This window comes from Pelophylax lessonae (genome assembly GCF_965119305.1).
Source record: "Pelophylax lessonae genome assembly, chromosome: 4".
NCBI classification, from domain to species: domain Eukaryota; kingdom Metazoa; phylum Chordata; class Amphibia; order Anura; family Ranidae; genus Pelophylax; species Pelophylax lessonae.
Genome location: NC_138771.1, coordinates 126,130,696 through 126,151,605, shown reverse-complemented (window position 1 = coordinate 126,151,605; position 20,910 = coordinate 126,130,696). Strand labels below are relative to the sequence as shown.

The 20,910-nt window shown below is 47.5% G+C and overlaps 1 protein-coding gene across 1 annotated transcript in view; it reads right to left on the bottom strand.

Annotated features, from left to right (window-relative positions):
• Positions 1 to 20,910, bottom strand: part of LMAN1L (lectin, mannose binding 1 like) — an 88,445-nt gene that overhangs the window by 28,416 nt on the left and 39,119 nt on the right. Inside the window, exon 10 of the mRNA XM_082254198.1 lies at positions 18,256 to 18,323. Coding sequence (XP_082110324.1) covers positions 18,256 to 18,323 — 68 coding nt within the window. The remainder of the gene's footprint in view (positions 1 to 18,255; positions 18,324 to 20,910) is intronic.

Genomic DNA, 20,910 nt, shown 5'->3' with positions numbered 1-20,910 from the left:
GGCATCCGTGGTGACAATCATCCAGTATATTGGAAGAAATGACTTCCCTGGCTGAGCATCGGAGACCGAAGCCATCAGACCAGAGACTCCCTGGTCCGTTCGCTCAGTCGGATCCGATTGTCCAGGGAATCGGGATTCCAGTTCCATTTGAGAAGAATCTCCTTTTGAAGGATTCGGGTATGGGACTGGGCAAATGGTACTGCCTCGAAGGAAGCCACCATCAGACCCAGGACCCTCATGCAAGTCCGAAGGGAAGGCCAGTTGACGGACAGTAACAACTGAATCGTTGATTGAATCTTCTGGAGTTTCTCTGCAGGGAGAAACACTTTTGCCCTGGATGTGTCTAAAATTAGACCCAGATATTCCAGCCTCCTGGTGGGAACCAGAGATGACTTCTGCAGGTTCACCAGCCACCCGAACTATTGCAAAGAGATCATGGTGATCTCCAAGTTTAGCAACAGAGTCTGCGGAGACTCCGCACGAAGCAGAAGATCGTCTAGGTAACCTAGAATCGATATGCCTCGCTGTCGCAACAGCGCCAAAACTGGGGCCAACACCTTTGTGAAGACCCGGGGAGCCGAGGCGAGACCAAAGGGTAACGCCGCAAACTGATAATGGTTCTCTCCTACGGAAAAACGCAGGAAACGCTGATGTCCTGCGTAAATTGGAATGTGAAGATAGGCATCCTTGATGTCTATGGACGTCAGAAAATCCCCCTGAAGCAGGGAGGCCGCTACTGTGCGAATGGACTCCATCTTGAATTTTTGTACCCTGACAAAAAGATTGAGTGCTCTTAAGTCCAGGATTGGACGCACCTTGCCCTCTTTTCTGGGTATTGTGAACAGGTTCGAATAGAACCCCTAAAAACGTTCTGTCCAAGGAACGTGGACCACCACTCCTTGTTGCATCAAATCCGTTATTGCCCCCCGCAAAGCTTTTAAGCGATCCGAGGATAGTCGGATATTGGAAGGGAAGAATCGCACCGGTGGAAGTGATCGAAACTCGATCTTGTATCCCGACCGTATGACCTCTTGAACCCATCTGTCTGGAATCCTGGAGAGCCATGGGTCCGGAAACCGGTGAAGACGTCCCCCCACCCCAGATATGGGTGGGGGCGCACCTTCAGGCTTTAGTGGTCTTATCTTCAGCTCTGGAAGAGCCGAACTTTTGTTTACCCGACCAGCGCCCTTTGAATCCTCCTGGAGGGGCTTTGGAGGGCTTTGCCTTATCGCCCGCCCCAGCGGAGCGAAAAAACTTTTTATGAGCGGAAAAGGAAGGCCCCCGTCTATGACGAGGTCCTTTACCCTTAGTATTCTGTGGCAAAAAAGTGCTCTTGATCCTTGATAATCTCATCCAAGGTGGCCCCAAACAGGCGATTCCCCTGAAAGGGGAGATTAGCCAAAGCTTTTTTGATACCTTGATCCGCCGACCAGCACTTTAACCACAGCACATGCCTGAGGACCACTGCTGAAATCGATGCACGCCCCAACAATGGAGTGGCGTCCAGAGCGGCATCACAGACGAACTGTAGCCCTTGTATCATCTGCTCCAGCAAATCTGATACTGCTGGGGGGATACTTCTCCCCTCTAGGTCACGGCGTAACAACTTGGTCCATTCTGTTAAAGTTTGTGAAACTAAACCAATGGCAACCACTGGCCTAAAGGCTGATCCTATCAGGGAAAAAATGAAGCGGGACACGGCTTCCACCTTACGATCCACCGGATCCCTAAAGGACGGAGCATCCTCCAACGGGATAACAGTAGCTTTATTTAGTCTGGAAATCGGTTAATCCACCAATGGTGGTACTGTCCATTTTTTAAGGAGGGATTCCTCAAACGGATAACGCCTAGCAATGCATATGGAAATACCAGGGGTTCTTTTTGGACGACCCCATTCCTCTTTAATTATATTACCAAAACATTTGGGCAAGGGAAACACCCTCGCCATCTTGGTAGGCTTGTTAGTACCAAAAGGAATTTCAGTATCAGCTACCTCTGCCGGTGTAACCTCAAGACTTAAGGTTTCCCGGACAGACACAACTAGTGCATCCACCAACGCTTCTTTTTGTGCTATGGCGGAGGCAGAAACGTCCTCCTCACTGTCTGAGGAGACCGTACCCGAGACACAAGCCCCAGAAGAGGGACCTGCAGCTGCAGTGACAGGCTCAGAATCTGTATCTGAAGTGTCAGATGAAATAGGGGTAGGCGGGGTCGCTTCTTTGCGCCCCGTCCCTGACAGGGCACCTCCACCCGGGATACAAAAGACTCCAAAACCACTGACAATGCATCAATAGTAAGTGGGGAACTGGAGGGTCCTGCGGCCACCTCGAGGGGATCAGGTGGGGATACATGTGTGGCAGGGTCCATGACTAATCCAGGAACGCTTGCCAGCAAACAAAGATTGCAAAAGAAAAAAACTTTTTTTTTGTGTGTAATCCCCCAGCGCAACAGCGCCCCTCAGCGTTACCTGCTTCGGACCCCCACAGAGAGAGAGAGAGACCCCAAGGGCTCACCACCTGATGCACAGAAGCTTCTACCAAACTGCTCTCAGCGCTGTTCTTTACAGAACAGGAAGTCTTGTGAATAGTTTTCCCGGGTAAAGGAGGCGGCTCCGCCCCTTTACACGCCTTCCGGCGCTCCCACTGCTACTCCTCGAGGTAGCTGGGCGTATCCAAAATGGCCGCCCCCATGCAGGAGACACCAGGCTACGCCAAAATGGTGGCCCCGCGCGGCCTGCGGACGGCCTGTGGAAGGATGGCGGCGGCCTGCTGAATCATGCGGCCTGCGGGAGGATGGCAGCGGCCTGCGAGATATATGCATATGCACACACTGCTCAAAAGAATTAAAGGAACACTTTGAAAACACATCATATCTCAATGGGGAAAAATATCATGCTGGAAATCTATACTGATATGGACTGGGTTAATGTGTTAGGAACGAAAGGATGCCACATCACGTGACGGAAATGAAAATGATCAACCTACAGAGGGCTGAATTCAAAGACACCAAAGAAAAAAAAGCAGCAGGCTAGTCTATTTTGCTGAAATTTCATAGCAGCAACTCAAAACAATACTTAGTAATTTGTATTAGGGATCGACCGATTATCGGCAAAGCTGATATATTGAGGGCCAATATGCACTTTCCCCGATATATCGGAATCGGCCCTGGAGGTTACCAATATTGCCGATATTTCGGGAAAGTGCTTGTACCGGAGTGATGCCTGCATCTAGAGGCATCACCCCGGTACCGAGGGTCAGCTGTCATTACAAGGAGAAGGGGGCCGCCTTCTGCGGCTCGCCCGGGTATCCCGTCCCACCGGGAGACCCCGGGCAACCAGCCTGCATGGCCGCCGAAGACCAGATCAAAGCCGCATTCGGCTCTGATTGGGTCTCCATGCAAAAACCCGGAAGTGATGTCATGACATCACTTCCGGATACTGGCGCCAGATTAAAAAAAATGACAGCATTCAAAACAGCTAAAATTGGCGTTTTGATTGCTTTTAAGTGCAGAGGAGGGGTTTGGGGTCTTTTAGACCCCCAGATCCCTCCACAAGAGAACCTGTCAAGAAAAAAACATTTTAAAAAAATGTTTTTTTAAATGTACAAAAATATCGGCGCATATCGGCCGATACCAATATGCATTGGCCAAAATATCAGTATCGGCAACAAAAAACCGATATAGGTCGACCACTAGTTTGTATGGCCACCGTGATATAAAGTGGATCTATGGGGACCCTGCTCTAAAGGGGGATCTATGGGGCCACCCTGGCCTGATGTAAGGGGATCTATATGGGGGACCTGGTCCCCCCATATAGATCCCCCCTTACAGCAGGCCAGGGTGAGGTGAGGACCCCCATATAGATCCCCCCTTACAGCAGGCCAGGGTGAGGTGAGGTCCCCCATATAGATCCCCCCCCCCCTTACAGTCAGCAGGCCAGGCATTGGGCAAGGGCAGGTTCCCCATAAGATAGATCCTCTTTCCTTTACAGACTTCTCACTACTCAGTCAGTCACTAGTACAGTCAGGCAGTACTACAGTAGTAGTCTCTTACCTACCTTTTTTTCACCTGTCCCGACTCCCCAGGCAAGGTTTTTCCTGCAGCACCACAGACAGACACCAACTCTCTAGCCTCTCCCCCGCCGCCCTTTTTGCTGAGCCTGAATAATTGATGGCGATTGGCGATGCTGCTGATGCTGAGTCCTGACTGGACTCCTGTCGTCCGACTCCTCTTCCGCTCCTCGCCGTGCCGGCTTCTTCGATTGCTCACTGCCTGGTTCTCTCCCGCGCTGCGCTGGGCGGCCGCTGCACAGGATAGTCCCTCCCCAGACAGTCCCTCTCAGTCTCCGCACCGCATGCCTCCCCCACCAGTCTACAGTGGGCAGCGCCGACAGGATTGGGTTCGGGAGCTGAGCGGCCAGGGGCAGAGAGCAGCAGACACAGCGGCGGCGGCCATGGCAGAAGCACTGCACAAGGGTGATTAGGGTGAAATGTTTTCAGCGGGGAGGCAACAGAGGTGGCAATTGCCACCCCAGCTAGCTTCTGGCTCCGCTACTGAGCCGAGGTGTATATGGAAAGGAGGGGACGATAGACTGTGAGGATACAGACCGTCGATTCATCTTGACTGCCAATTATTGGTATATTTTTGGTAAGGAGCCATCCACACACAGTGCATGTTCCACCCTGTCCTTGGGTGAAGATACAAGTGTTTTGGACACATTCACTCTTCACGGGAAATTTAATTTGAAGAAACCAATAGACTTGCGTCCGAAAGGACTTTCCCTATTTGTGCAAACTTTGTGGAAAGTTTTTGCCATTTGTTTCTTCTCAGTGTGGGATATCTACATTTTATGGGGTGCTGTTACACTAATTGTCACCAAACACAGCTTTTGTGATAGTAGTAGTTTTTTCTTTGGTGGATTTAAGTTATTTACATCTTGCTATTTCTTATATAGCATTTTCTTTTTTGTCACTTGCACAAATTTCTGTAGAGCGCGCTTATTTTATTCCCAAAAATTACAGGGTGCCAGAGGCGGACCTGCCAATTCTGGTGTTCAATGGCAAATGCCAGTCAAGCTCCATGGAGCCGGGCAGTGAGCACTGGGCCCACTAGCGGATTTTGGGCTTTCAGGCCACCCTATGAAGTCTGTTTCTGATTGTTTTGTCAGAGACATTCACACCAGTGGCCTGCTGGAGCTCATTTTGTAGGGCAGTGGTCCTCAACCCTGGCCTACAGGGCCCACTATCAGGCCAGATTTTAGGTATTACCTTGGGGAGATGCAGACTAGAGTACTGCAATCACTGAGCAGCAAATGATATCACCTGGGATATATTTCAGTTATCTTGAAAATCTGGCCTGTTAGTGGGCCCTGTAGGCCAGGGTTGAGGACCACTGTTGTAGGGCTCTGGCAGTGCTCATCCTGTTCCTCCTTGCACAAAGGAGCACATACTGATGGGTTAAGGACTTTCTGCGGCCCTGTCCAGCTCATCTAGAGTAACTGTCTGTCTCCTGGAATTTCCACCATACTCTTGAGACTGTGCTGGGAGACACAGAAAACCTTCTGGCAATGGCACGTATTGATGTGAAGCAGCTGAAACGGATTAAAACCCCCTCTGCTACTTAACTGACCAGATCAATATCCCAGGAGTTTAGTTGACTTGATGCTGTACTCTGATTAAAAAAGTGTTCCTTTATTTTTTTGAGCAGTGAATATTGCTGCATACATTTCTTAAATAAATAACTGTCATATCCCCTGCCTACTGTCATACCCTTCATACCAAACTTCTGCACATACTGCTCAGGACCATGCTCAATTCCCCTTGAATACCGCTGCACTCCTCTCCTGCATATGCTGCCTGCTGCCAAACTCTGTGCACTCTCCTCCTGCATATATTGCCCCGTCATACCCTTTGCACACCTCCCCTGCACATATTGTCTCCCAGAATTCAATCTGTAACCTCTTCTGTACATTCTGCCCACTGTCATACTTTCCCCAATTCTTTCCTGGACATATTGCCCACTGTCATACCCTCCCCAATTCTTTCCTGCACATACTGCCCGCTGTTATACCTGTCACACTCCTCCTACACATACTGCCCCCTGTCATATCCTTTGCTTCTGCACATACTACCCACTGCCATACTCTCTGCACTCTGCTTCTGCACATACTACCCACTGTCATACTCTCTGCACTCTGCTTCTGTACATACTACCCACTGCCATACTCTCTGCTTCTGCACATACTACCCACTGTCATACTCTCTGCACTCTGCTTCTGCACATACTACCCACTGTCATACTCTCTGCACTCTGCTTCTGCACATACTACCCACTGTCATACTCTCTGCACTCTGCTTCTGCACATACTACCCACTGTCATAACCACAGCACCCCCCTCCTGCACATGCTGCCCACTATCATAACCACAGCACTCCTCTCCTGCACATACTACCCACTGTTAAAACCACAGCACTCCCCCTCCTGCACATGCTTCCACCGTCATAACCACAGCACTCCCCTCCTGCACATAGTGCCCACCGTCATAACCACAGCACTCCCCCTCCTGCACATGCTGCCCACCATCATAACCACAGCACTCCTCTCCTGCACATGCTACCCACTGTTAAAACCACAACACTCCCCCTCCTGCACATGCTACCCACCGTCATAACCACAGCACTCCCCTCCTGCACATACTGCCCACCGTCATAACCACAGCACTCTTCTCCTGCACATACTGCCCACCGTCATAACCACAGCACTCTTCTCCTGCACATACTACCCACTGTTAAAACCACAGCACTCCACTCCTGCACATGCTACCCACCGTCATAACCACAGCACTCCCCTCCTGCACATACTGCCCACCGTCATAACCACAGCACTCTTCTCCTGCACATACTGCCCACCGTCATAACCACAGCACTCTTCTCCTGCACATACTACCAACTGTTAAAACCACAGCACTCCACTCCTGCACATACTTCCCACTGTCATAACCACAGCACTCCCCCTCCTGCACATACTACCCACCATCATACCCACAGCACTCCCCTCCTGCACATACTGCCCACCGTCATAACCACAGCACTCCTCTCCTGCACATACTACCCACCGTCATACCTGTCACGCTCCTACACATACTGCCCCCTGTCATACCCTCTATATTCCTCTCCTGCATATACTACCTCCTAAGACACTTTTTTCCATTGTTTGTTATATCCTCAACCTTTCCAATTCTGGAATGGGCACACTTTTGCAATTGTGTGTGTGAGTGTGTATTTCCCAATTATTTGACATGAAAAGAGCTTACTTGGTCATCTGCAGCATTAGTGGCTGGAGACCCAGTTGTTAGTGCTTATATCCTCCGATGGCCTCTCCTGGACTGGTGAGCCTAAGGGAAGTTGCCCCTAATGGCCCTAGGTGAATTCAGTCCTGGTTATATCAAATGTCAAAGTATATAGTGCTGGTTGCTGTAAAAATTTGATATTTTGGCAACCCAGGTCAAGGGAAATAAGTGTTTTTTTATTGTAGGTAGGAACAGTGGCAGCCGGCCCATAGGGGGCGCAGGGGCGCCGCCCCCCGAAAAGAAAAAAAAGAAGAAAAAAAGAGATTAAAAATAAAAAATGTGCATTTTCAGCCACTAGGGGCGCCAGACCTAGTGGTGGGTATGGGGGGGGGTTTTTTGACCCCACGTGAGCCGAATAGAGGCACCGATTGGCGGCCTTCTGGGGGAGTGTCGGGGTGCAGAGCAATGCGCCCTGACACTCCCCACTTTACTGGACTCCTGGCTGTGATTGGTCCAGACTCCAGCCTGGACCAATCACAGGAGGACATCCCAGGACGGTCCTTTGGTCACGTGACGAATGGGGGCGGTGCACCGCCCCGGCATCATGTCCTTCCCACCCACCGTCACAGAGAGAGGGGAGCCGCGTGAGGAGTCGGATGGACTCCACTGGATCCAGCCGGAGCCGCTCAAAGCAGTCACGCACCGGCCGCCGGAAGAAGCTGAGCTGACGGTGACCTGTGGGATTAGTGCTAGGGGGTCTGTACTGTGGGGTTTGTGCTAGGGGGCCTGTACTGTGGGGTTTGTGCTAGGGGATCTGTACTGTGGGGTTTGTGCTAGGGGGTCTGTACTGTGGGGTTTGTGCTAGGGGGTCTGCACTGTGGGATTAGTGTTAGGGGGCCTGTACTGTGGGGTTTGTGCTAGGGGGTCTGTACTGTGGGATTAGTGCTAGGGGGTCTGTACTGTGGGATTAGTGCTAGGGGGTCTGTACTGTGGAGTTTGTGCTAGGGGGTCTGTACTGTGGGATTAATGCTAGGGGGCCTGTCCTGTGGGGTTTGTTCTAGGGGGCCTGTACTGTGGGGTTTGTGCTAGGGGGCCTGTACTGTGGGGTTTGTGCTAGGGGGCCTGTACTGTGGGGTTTGTGCTAGGGGGCCTGTACTGTGGGGTTTGTGCTAGGGGGTCTGTACTGTGGGGTTTGTGCTAGGGGGTCTGTACTGTGGGGTTTGTGCTAGGGGGTCTGTACTGTGGGGTTTGTGCTAGGGGGCCTGTACTGTGGGGTTTGTGCTAGGGGGCCTGTACTGTGGGGTTTGTGCTAAGGGGTCTGTACTGTGGGCTTTGTGCTAGGGGGTCTGTACTGTGGGGTTTGTGCTAGGGGGTCTGTACTGTGGGGTTTGTGCCACTCTCAGTCAGTGTATCCCATAATAGGGTGTCTCTCACAGTATATCCCATAATAGGGCCCCTGCTCCCTATTATGGGATATACTAGTACTGATGGACCCCTTAATAGTGATATATTGGGAGAATTTGTTCACGCAAGCAAAATACAGGGGACAAAATGGGTGGAGTCCATAAGGGGTGGGGCTTCTGAGAAATGGGAGGGGTCAAAATAGAAGTGCGGGGTCTTGCGCCCCCCCCATCTTAAAACTTCACCAGCCGCCAATGGGTAGGAATCTCATTCCAAAAAAAAATTGCGAAACCTAAAAAAGAGGGGTGCATTTTCTTTACTGCATAGTGACCTTAACATGTGTGTATCCACATGTGCAGAGAGGACAAAATGGTTTTGCTGATATTGTAAGACATTAATAAAGACAGAGGTAGTCATAACTTTATCGAGAAGTGCACAGGTCACAGCATTACACAAGCATGTACAAGTAACATCTGTGTTTGTCAGTGTCAGGGCTTGTTCAAATGTTCAGCCAGGGGCCAGTAAAAGCAAGCATTTAGGCTGCTGTTTTACTGCCCCCCCCCCCCCCCAACAAATGTCCACCTAAACAAGGACATGCGCTCAGGGCTTTACAGCCATTAGAACAGAAATTAAGGAGGCAGCTGCCTATCAACCACCCTATGAAAAGTGATCAACTTCAGATCACTTTTCAGAGGGGTGCCAAAGGCTGCTATATGTCAGAACGAGTCTGTTTTAGAGAATTCTACTTTAAAATAGTCATTATTAAACAGAAAACTGCCCTGGGAAAGAAAAGTGAAATTATAAACAGACTTTAATAAGTGTCATGTTTTCCAAGGTCATTGCATATTAACTTTTGCAGTCCTTCCCCCGAGTCTTAATATGCAGATTCTCTAGCAAGACAAATCGCAAGTAAATAAGACATAGATGTGGCTGCACATAAATCAGTGGCACTATGGCCTATGGGTTAAATAATGCGCACATGCATTAAAAAGGAAAACAATCTTGCCCAGCCTGTGCCAAGACAAAGCCAAAGGGGGAGTTACTGACCTGTGCATTAATTTGCCAGTTTAGAAGACGAATATCATGTCACTACAGTATTAGTATTATAACATCATTTCTGACTGTAGATACATATATAGGCACATGAACTAAAAGAAATAAACAAGTTATTTGCCACTGAAGCTTGCCATTGGTTTAGAATGATGGGATATATAACATTCCATGTGATCCATCCTAAAATAAAAATGGCAGTGGACTACGTAGTGACACAGACAATGGAGCACATCAGCAAAGATCTGCTAAACCCCCATTTCCTAAATTACCCTAGGCTAGAAAAAGTACATGATTTTTTATTTTTTTACTCTATTCAGGTGTTTTGGTCCCATAGACTTTAATAGGAGTACCTGGAAATGAGCAATCTCCTCCCCTTGCCCAACCCGGGAACCAACCACCTGAAGCTTGATACATGTCACAAAGCCTGCAAATTAAATGATTCAGGCAGCGTTCACATCTGGCAAATTGGAATTAGGGATTCTACCCACGATTCCAAATCGCAATGCAATAGTGGCAAAACGCACCACACGTGTTTGGGTGCCATTCGTTTTTAAAAGCACCTCAAACGCGGTGCAGTTTTCGGCACGATAAATCGAATGTAAATTGGGGCACACCGTATTATGTGAAGCTCCTGCATGACAATTTCAGCAAAAACACGCTGTGTTTTAGGTGCCAATAAAAATGAATGTCGCCAAAAAACGAATGGTGCGTTTTGCCACTATTGCAGTGCGATTTGGAATCATGGGCAGAATCATGAGGATTCTGCCCAAGATCCCAAATGGTTAGATGTGAACGGGGGCCTCAAGGTCACCAGAAATATGCTCTGCTGAAGTGTGAGTGAAGAATAAATGCAAGACATAGTAATTCAGCAACACATGCCACTAAATGACAAACATGTAAACCAAATCAACATTGTATACCATGCCTAAGACCACAATAAGACGGGGATTGGCACTCATACTGTGTGCTAAAGGTGTTTGATTTATGTCTGCATCCGCCAACAGCTTTGTGCAGGCAGCCTATGGAAGTGCATACAGGCACAGCTAAATGTCAAAATTTGACAGGCATGCAGGAGCGGGTGCACGGCCAAGAATGCAGACAATGTGTTAAATTTTGACATAAGGCCAGTAAATTTGCATCCACTTCTGAGGCTGCCTATGCGGCGGCGGCGGGGGGAGGGGCGGCAGAAACTGGGGGTGGATGCAGACAACAAAGCCTCATGCATGTAGTACATGTGTCAGTGCCTGTCAATAAACACTATACGCTCACCGCCCACTTTATTAGGTACACCAGTTCAATTGCATTGTAACGCAACATTGCTGATCAGCCAATCACATGGCAGCAACTCAATGCATTTAGGCATCTAGACGTGGTGAAGATGACTTGCTGAATTTCAAACTGAGCATCGCAATGGGGAAGAAAGGGGATTTAAAGTGGTTGTAAAGTCAGATGGTTTTCTTATCCTAATGCATTCTATGCATTAAAATAAAAACATTCCTTGTGTAGCAGTCCTCTTTAGCCCCCTAATGCTTACCTGAGCCCCCTCTCGATCCAGCGATGTCCAGGACTGTCTGAGCCGCCCGGGACTCCCCTCCTAATTGGCTAAGACACAGCAGTGGCACCATTGGCTCCAGCTGCTGTCAATCAAAGTCAGTTAGCCAATGAGGAGAGAGAGGGTGCGGGGCCAACCTGCAGCTCCGTGTCTGAATTAATACACGGAGCTGTAACTCAGCTCGGGTGCCCCCATAGCAAGCTGCTTGCTGTGGGGGCACTCAAATGGGGGGGAGGGACCAGGAGAGCTAAAGAAGGACCCAATAAGAGGAGGATCCAGGCTGCCCTGTGCAAAACCAACTGCACAGAGGAGGTAAATGTAGCACTGTCCCCGTAGGGCTTGCTATATGATGAGTTGTTGGGCCTCCTCTGATTACCAGTACACAGTCACTTAGGGAACAGTTCACACATTCATCCTTACTCTCGATGGCTCGTCACACAATAAACAGTCCAGGGGTATTGGATTTTAGTGTTTATTTTGGAACTTGGATGGGAGAAGGGCAGTGGCGTACCAATGGGGGGGGCGGGGGGGCGGCCCGCCCCGGGTGCCACTCACTGGGGGGTGTCAGCGGGTGTGTTCAGACAGATCCCGCAGTGTGAAGGCAGCTGCAGTGGCAGCTCCTTCAGTCCGTGCGGAGCCGCGGCGGGAATAAGGGGGCGGAGCCGTGGCGGGAATAAGGGGGCGGAGCCGTGGCGGGAATAAGGGGGCGGAGTCTCGGTGGGAAGAAGGGGCGGAGCCTCGGCGGGAAGAAGGTGAGTGCCCATTGCAAAAGTGTGTGCTGGATAGGGGGATGGGGCTGCTGCATATAGAGGAATTCATCTTTTTTTATTCTTCCTGCAGCTTCCTGCTGAATAACTGATTCTCCTTCCATCCCCCGGCCCCTCCTATACAACTTCTTTTGCTGGCCCCCCAAAGTTCTTAACCTCCTCCAGTGCTCCTAATCCCTCCCTCAGTGCTTTTAGCCCCACCCCCAGTGCACTAGACCCCCCCTGTTCTTTAGCCCCCCCCCATGCTCTTCAGCTCCCCACAGTGCTTTCTCCCTCCCCCCAAGTGCTCCCTGTCCCCCCCCCAGTGCTCTCCACCCCCCTGGTTTTCCCTGCCCGCCCCCCAAGTGCTCCCTGCCCCCTCAGTGCTCTCCACCCCCCTGGTTTTCCCTGCCCGCCCCCCATGTTCTCCCTGTCCCCCCCAGTGCTCTCCACCCCCCTGATTTTCCCTGCCCACCCCCCCAAGTGCTCCCTGTCCCCCCCCCCCGTGCTCTCCACCCCCCTGATTTTCCCTGCTTGCTCCCCATGTACTCCCTGTCCCCCCCAGTGCAATCCACCCCCTGCACCTTCCAACCCCCCTACAATGCTTTCCAAACCCCCTCTTAATTCTCTCCAGCCCCCCCCCCCACCGTGCCCTTCACCACCTCCAGTGCTCTCTGCTTCGTCTGTGCTCTCCGGCCCCCCTAGTGCTCTTCTATCTTCTATCATGTCCTCAGTCTCTGACCATCTCCTGTATCATGTCTGCAGTCTCTGACCATCTCCTGTATCATGCCTGTAGTCTCTGACCATCTCCTGTATCACGTCTGCAGTCTCTGACCATCTACTGTATCACGTCTGCAGTCTCTGACCATCTACTGTATCATGTCCTCAGTCTCTGACCATCTACTGTATCATGTCCTCAGTCTCTGACCATCTCCTGTATCATGTCCGCAGTCTATGACCATCTCCTGTATCACGTCTGCAGTCTCTGACCATCTACTGTATCATGTCCTCAGTCTCTGACCATCTCCTGTATCATGTCCGCAGTCTCTGACCATCTCCTGTATCATGTCTGCAGTCTCTGACCATCTCCTGTATCATGTCTGTAGTCTCTGACCATCTACTGTATCATGTCTTCAATCTCTGATCATCTACTGTATCATGTCCTCAGTCTCTGACCATCTCCTGTATCATGTCTGCAGTCTCTGACCATCTCCTGTATCATGTCTGTAGTCTCTGACCATCTACTGTATCATGTCTTCAATCTCTGATCATCTACTGTATCATGTCCTCAGTCTCTGACCATCTCCTGTATCATGTCTGCAGTCTCTGAGCATCTCCTGTATCATGTCTGCAGTCTCTGACCATCTCCTGTATCACGTCTGCAGTCTCTGACCATCTACTGTATCATGTCCTCAGTCTCTGACCATCTACTGTATCATGTCTGCAGTCTCTGACCATCTCCTGTATCACGTCTGCAGTCTCTGACCATCTACTGTATCATGTCCTCAGTCTCTGACCATCTACTGTATCATGTCTGCAGTCTCTGAGCATCTCCTGTATCCTGTCTTCAATCTCTGATCATCTACTGTATCATGTCTGTAGTCTCTGACCATCTCCTGTATCATGTCTGTAGTCTCTGAATATCTCCTCTAGCAAGTCTACAATCTCTTACTCAAACTTAAACACATTGCTAATATTAGCTATCTATCTATGCTGAAGGTAGGACTGTGCAGGGGAGGCAGAGAGTGCAAAAGGGGGAACTGAGATTAGAGAGACGGAGGGCAGACCGCAAGGGGCACTGTGATGGGGGGCTGTGAAATTTGTGCAAAAAATATTCTTGAAAACATTACATTTTTTGTGGGTGTTTTTACATTTTAAAGTCGGGGGGGGGGGGGGGTGCCAGATATAGGATCCGCCCCGGGTGCCAAATGCTCTAGGTACGCCACTGGAGAAGGGAATAGTGGGATACTCCAACTGTAACTATTCCCAATAGATAAGGACAACTCTCACTTGGCCTCACCAGGTTGCTTATGGAAGCAGCTGCACTGCTTGAACCATACTGCCACATGTATGTAAAGGGTTAAGTCTCCTTGCTCTTTTCTCTCCAGCAATAGACTTGGTGAACTACATTTTCTTCAGGACACTCACTAGCATCCCCTTTACTGACACCCATCTACTGACTCTTCTAACTGCAGGGTTGTTCCCCTTTAGGTCAGGTCCCTTGACACCGATCTGTACTCACTTTATTGCAGAATCAGATCCTCCAGTGTCTCCCCTTTCAGACAGCTTCACAGGACCTCTGGGATCAGTTCCTTACTAGCACTCTCTAGGCCCTCAGGTTGACTACCTATGGTCCCATAGCACCTCTACAGAGGAGGAGACAGCCGTTCCCTCCCTCCGGGACTCCGCTATACGACCGAAAGGCCCAGAGCACATGAGCTATTGGCATTTATACGGTATCCCAGCATGCACAGAGACCCTTTCCTCTGCCAAATCACCAGGGCTGTATTAAACACCTGTGTACTCATTTGTCAGGTCTCCTCCCACTGTCCAACATGCCTCCCTATTGGACCAGTGTCATACACTCTGCAGACAGAATGAGTTGCACTCTGAGCACAATGAGCAGACCTCACTAACAGATCCTGCTCCCTGTTAGGCAGAGAACAATATAGATTTACCTGCAATCTCTTTGGTAAGCAGAAAGGATTAAAAACTATACTCTCTCTCTAGCACCAACTAGGAGGGTGCTATATAAGTATAACATGTTTGTTATTTTTATTGAAAAAAATTTACAATCACTTTAAAGTGACTTTGAACATGTCATGGTTGTTGATGCCAGACGGGCTGGTCTGAGTATTTCATAAACTGCTGATCTACTGGGATTTTCATGCACAACCATCTCTAGGGTTTACAGAGAAAGGTCTGAAAAAAAGAAAATATCCAGTGAGCAGCAGTTGTGTGGACAAAAATGCCTTGTTGATGTCAGAGGAGAATGGGCAGATCTCGAGATGATAGAAAGGCAACAGTAACTCAAATAACCACTTGTTACAACCAAGGTATGCAGAATACCATCTCTGAATGCACAACACAACGGATCTTGAAGCAGATGGGCTACAGCAGCAGAAGACCACACTGGGTGCCACTATTAGCTAAGAGCAGAGACTAAGGATAAAATTTGCACAGGCCCACCAAAATTTGACACTAGAAGATTGGAAAAATGGTTGCCCAGTCTGATGGGTCTCGATTTCAGCTGCAACATTCACAGTTTAAATTTGCATCTGAAAATGGTTGGGTCAGAATTTGGCTTAAACAACATGAAAGCATGGATGCATCCTGCCTTGTATCAACGGTTCAGGCTGGTGGTGGTAGTGTAATGGTTTGGAGGATATTTTCTTGGCACACTTTGGGCCTCTTAGTACCAAATGAGCATCATTTGAACGCCACGGCCTCCCTGAGTATTGCTGCTGACCATGTCCATCCTTTATGACTACAGTGTACCCATCTTCTGATGGCTCCTTCCAGCAGGATAATACACCATGTCACAAAGCTCAAATCATCTCACCACTGGTTTCTTGAACATGACAATGAGGTCACTGTACTCCAATGGCCTCCACAGTCACCAGATCTCATTTCAATAGAGCACCTTTGGGATGTGGTGGAATGGGAGATTCGCATCATGGATGTGCAGCCGAGAAATCTACAGCAACTGCGTGATGCTATCATGTCAATATGGACCAAAACCTCTGAGGAATGTTTCCAACACCTTGTTGAATCTATGCCATGAAGAATTAAGGCAGTTCTGAAGGCAAAAGGGGGTCCAACCCGGTACAAGCAAGGTGTACCTAATAAAGTGGCCGGTGAGTGTATACACCTCTGGGGCCATTCAATGGGTTCAGTATCATTATACAACAATGCAATATAATACATTTAATAACATCAATACTTACAAAACAGGTTTCTGCAACATTATGTGGCAAAAAAAAAAACAGTGAAGCGAGGAATTAGAGCAGTATTTCTGCTTGATATTCTCTAAGGGAGTAGTTGGTAGAGGGTTCCCAGGAGAAGGTATGTTGCAACCCACCCTTATATGAAGTGCCAGACATGTGGTCTCCATCCACCAGAGATGTATAGTAACTAAGTAGAACTACTTCACTACTGTACTTAAGTACCGAAAGGCGGTATCTGTACTTTCCTAGAGTATAATTTTTTTCTCCTACTTCCACTTTTACTTGACTACATTTTTTCGATGATTTCAGTACTTCTACTCCAATATTTTTTTTTTTGTGCTGCATAGTTACTTGTTACTATTATAAAATTACCACTGCCAGAACAGTAGATGGCAGGTTTCATAAAGCTCAAAACATGTGTATTATCAGCGCATACGAAAATAAATGCTACTGTATGTATAAATAAAAGCTGCATTTGAAATAATAAAAAACAATATGATGTTCAAACTTTTGACTTCTTTCTTTAATAACTACATAACACAGTACTTGTACTTTTACTTTCAGTACTTGAGTAGCAAAATTAAAAAAAAAACTACTTGCAATACTTAAGTACAAAAAATGTTGAATAATTTAGTACTTCTACTCAAGTCACTTTTTGTTCGAGCACTTGTACTTTTACTCAAGTATGGGTTTCGAGTACTTTATACAACTCTGCCATCCACCCATAAACCAAGCACATGAGAATGCAGTCATCATAAAATACAGACACTTCATAACTGCAGTAAAGCGTTATTAAATCTAAAAGCAAACATTATACTGCAGCTTCTTTTCTTCAATCAATTCTATCAATTCTTAGATGTGATGTTTTCTTTTTTTATGGTTTTTTCTTTTATTTTCACCTGTGGATCTGGCCAGGAAGTCTGTTGCTTTTCAGCAGAACAAGCAGTTCCGCAGATGCAGCAGTTAGAAGGTTGAGACAAACCTCTTAACACTGATAGGGGTACTTTTAATGTTAAGCTTTTATTTATTCATGTAAAATCGTAATCCTAAAAGGAGCAAAACTGTTGCTGTAATTGCTGGATAGCTGGAGTTTGGCTTCAATTTGTTAGTGTATCTACATTGGATAGTCTATCTAACACTCCCCTCCCCCCAGACTGACAATGCTGCTTATTAAAGGTGTCTCTGATACTCCATGCAGAGTACAGGCAATCTAATTCAGAAGGTGTGTAAGGCCCCTTTCACACGGGCTTTCCGATCTGATCTGCCTGGCAGTTTTTCAGGCAGACCGGATCAGATGCTCCATGCACCTCTATGGAGCAGCAGATGTCAGCAGTGACATGTCCGCTGACACCCGCTGCTCTCTGATCCGATCCTGTCCATGAAATCCAGACTGATGGAAACCCTATTTTCCATCCGTCTGGAGGATAGGATCAGATGAAAACAGACAGGCAATCCGTTATCATCCGATCTCCCATAGACGAGAGCGGGGATCTGACAGGTCCGTCTCTGAAAAGTAAGCCGAGACGGACCTATCATCTGCCTGCTCAGCAGGGATTGGTGGATGGATCCCCGCTGAGCAAAACGGAGTCCACCTGGCGGAAAGTCCATGTGAAAGGACCCTTATGCCTCGTACACACGGTCAGATAATCGTACGACATATCGTTCGAGTAAAGTAGCATGCTACAAAATGTCGAATGCAACCATGTGTACTAACCATATGATTTCTGTCGTACGATTGTGTGAAAGCAACCAGAATGCGTAGCCACGTCTTGGAAAGTGATGTCACATATAATAACCTGGCTTATAGTTATTTCGCTATTTCCGATCATGCGCGGTGTTTGTCGAACGATTTTTAGCGGACGCATAGTGTACTAATTACACGATTGTCGTTCGCGGGGCTAACGTACGACAGAAGTTTTCCTGTTTGTCCCTTCGGATTTTGTTGGACGAACTGTTGTGATCAGCTGTCGAAAGCTGTGTACTAACGATCAGATTATCGTGCAACCAGGTCGAAAGCGAGTTTTTTCGTACGATTATCTGACCGTGTGTACGAGGCATTACTGGCCAGATTACCAGGGAAAAACTGAGATAAGAAAAGTCTAAAAAAAAAAAAAAAAAAAAAAAAAAAACCAATGCAGCCACCACATCTAATGAACGGTAAGCTGCAAAGTATTTAATTTTTGTTTTGGGTTTAATACCGCTTTATGAAGAAGGTGGAATGAAGTCTTTATTCTTTGCACTATTATTGACAGTGGGAATCATCATACTCACTTTAGGTCTTTTGTCATGGCGAGGAGATCTGGCATCCCATTCATCACCGTATCCAGGGTACTGTGCACCTGTGGGAGATAATAGTATCATCAATCATACTATATAAAATGACATCCCCTTTTATCTTAGCATTGTCGTTTCTCTCTGTGCAAGTAATATAAACAGATTCCATAATATCCAGTACTTTTGTCATATTTGACAATATGTTCAATGTAAAAAGCTCTGTGCTTTAGGGTGGAGCTGTGCAAAAAAACTAGTCAGGCCTATCTACTGGAGAATGAAAAACTTAGACTGAAAAGAAGATTTAGCTGCATTCACCGAACGCCCTGTAGCCAATCGAAGCCCCCTAGGGAGTAATAAAATAAAAATGATTGCTGAACTGATATGTATAAATAAATAAATAAACCTTCCGCACTATCCCTATAGCTAAATCTAAGAACACCGTGCTACAAAACCAAATGATATTGGAGGAAGCTAAACACCAGTCTGCATCTAACCACCTGTGCAAGGGCAATTATTATATACTACCCTCAAGGGTGCAGTGCTCTCCATCAATACATTAAAGAGGAACTGCAGTCTACTCACATCATTTGGAATAACAACATTTTTGCCATTCTGAAGCTTCCCTGCAACCACTTTGCATATTTTATATATACTGTGATTCTGTACTAGCCAAATATGCTGCAGAAATCTCCCTCCACCAACTCTGGCTGCAGCCATTTTAACTGTGGGCAGCTGAAGCTGCTGCCTGTTCACTTCCTGGATTTACACAGACACACATACACACACACACACACACACACATATATATATATATATATATATATATATATATATACACACACAGACAGACAGACACAATCACACCAGTGTTGGGGTAGTTACTCAAAAAATGTTACTAGTTACTTCTGTAAATTGTAACGATATTACTTTACTAGTTACTGCATTTGAAAAGTAACTTCACTACTTATTACTTTAATTTCCTCTTTCTTAATTGACCGTGTAGAAGAAGATACATGACACTCTTTCTGCATAGAGTTTATTGTATAAACACAGGCTTTGGGAAACATGAGAACAAAACCTGTATAAACAGAATAAAACATAAAGTGCAACAAAAAGTCATAAACTTCATCCCTCTCTATTCTTCCAAATAACAATTGTATGGCACGGCTTGGGTAACGCAGGAAAGCGCGTTCCTATAGCCTAGTAAAGTAGTGTAGTTACCTCCTATAGCCTAGTAAAGTAGTGTAGTTACCAATATTAGTATTGTAACTAGTTACTTTACTTCGTTACCAAAAAAAGTAATGTAGTTACTATAATCAGTTACTTTGTAACTAGTTACCCCCAACACTGACTCACACAACTGCTTGCCTGCACATTTCTCCTCTCTGGATGAATACACATGGATCTTTGCAGTCTCCTGTTATCTCTGCCCTCATCAAGCCCCCTCCAGCTTTGCAGCTCTCTTTGGCTCCCCTATGACTGATCCCTCCTCCCTTGCTGGCAAACTCTCACAAGAGTTAGCGAGAGAGAGAGCTGTGAATGATGTCATTAGCCTAGGCTTTTTCTTAGACAAGAAAGAGGAAGTGGGCTGTAAAAAATGGATTTTTGTAAAATCTTACCGTAAAATCCTTTTCTCTTAGCTCATTGACAGACGTAGTCCTCGGTGATTCAACACCCTCGGGTTATGCTGCCCTCTACAGGAGTAGGACTAGACAGGAAAGAAAACGTTCTGGCCACACCCTAGGGGCAGTCCCAGAGGGTATATCCTCTCACTTCCTGCTACAGCAAATCAGTTATGTCACAAAGCAGTGTTTAGAGAATTTAACCCAACCCAACTCAAAAACAGAGGGGCGGGTACTACGTCTGTCAATGAGCTAAGAGAAAAGGATTTTACGGTAAGATTTTACAAAAATCAATTTTTCTCTATCGCTCATTGACAGACGTAGTCCTCGGTGATTCAACACCCTTGGGACGTCCCAAAGCAGTACCACAAATGAGGGGTGGGAAAATGGAAATCAAATCCAATCTAGAAGGCCCAACCGGTGCCAACTAGAAGTTTACAATGCTCATCCTCAATGATGAGACTCAACAAAAATTTTTCAACAGAAAAAACCCCCCGAGGTAGACCACCGGTCTCCTCAAATTGCGGCCTGCAAAACCTTGCGGCCAAATGAGGCACCCGCCGATGCCATCACATCAATCTTATAAAATTTTGTAAAGGTATGTACCGATGACCAGGTGGCCGCCTTACATACCTGGACCACTGACGCCTGATGGCGATAGGCCCAGGAAGTACTGAGCGCTCGAGTGAAGTGCGCCCTAACAGGGAACGGAGGATTCCGACCCTTAATAGAATAAGCCTGTACCACCGTCTGACTGATCCATGTAGATATGGTCGCGGCAGACACAGGCAACCCCCTTGAAGGGCTATCCGTGATCACAAAAAGTGAGTCCGTCTTACGAAAACCACTTTAGGAAGGAAGGATGGATTCGGAAGAAGAACCACCTTATCCCTATGAACCACCAGATCTGGGGAACGACAGGATAATGCGGCCAGTTCTGACACCCTGCGTACAGAAGTAATGGCCACCAAGAAGGCCACCTTCTGGGATAATGTAAGCAAGGGAATCTCCCTAATATCTTCAAAGAGAA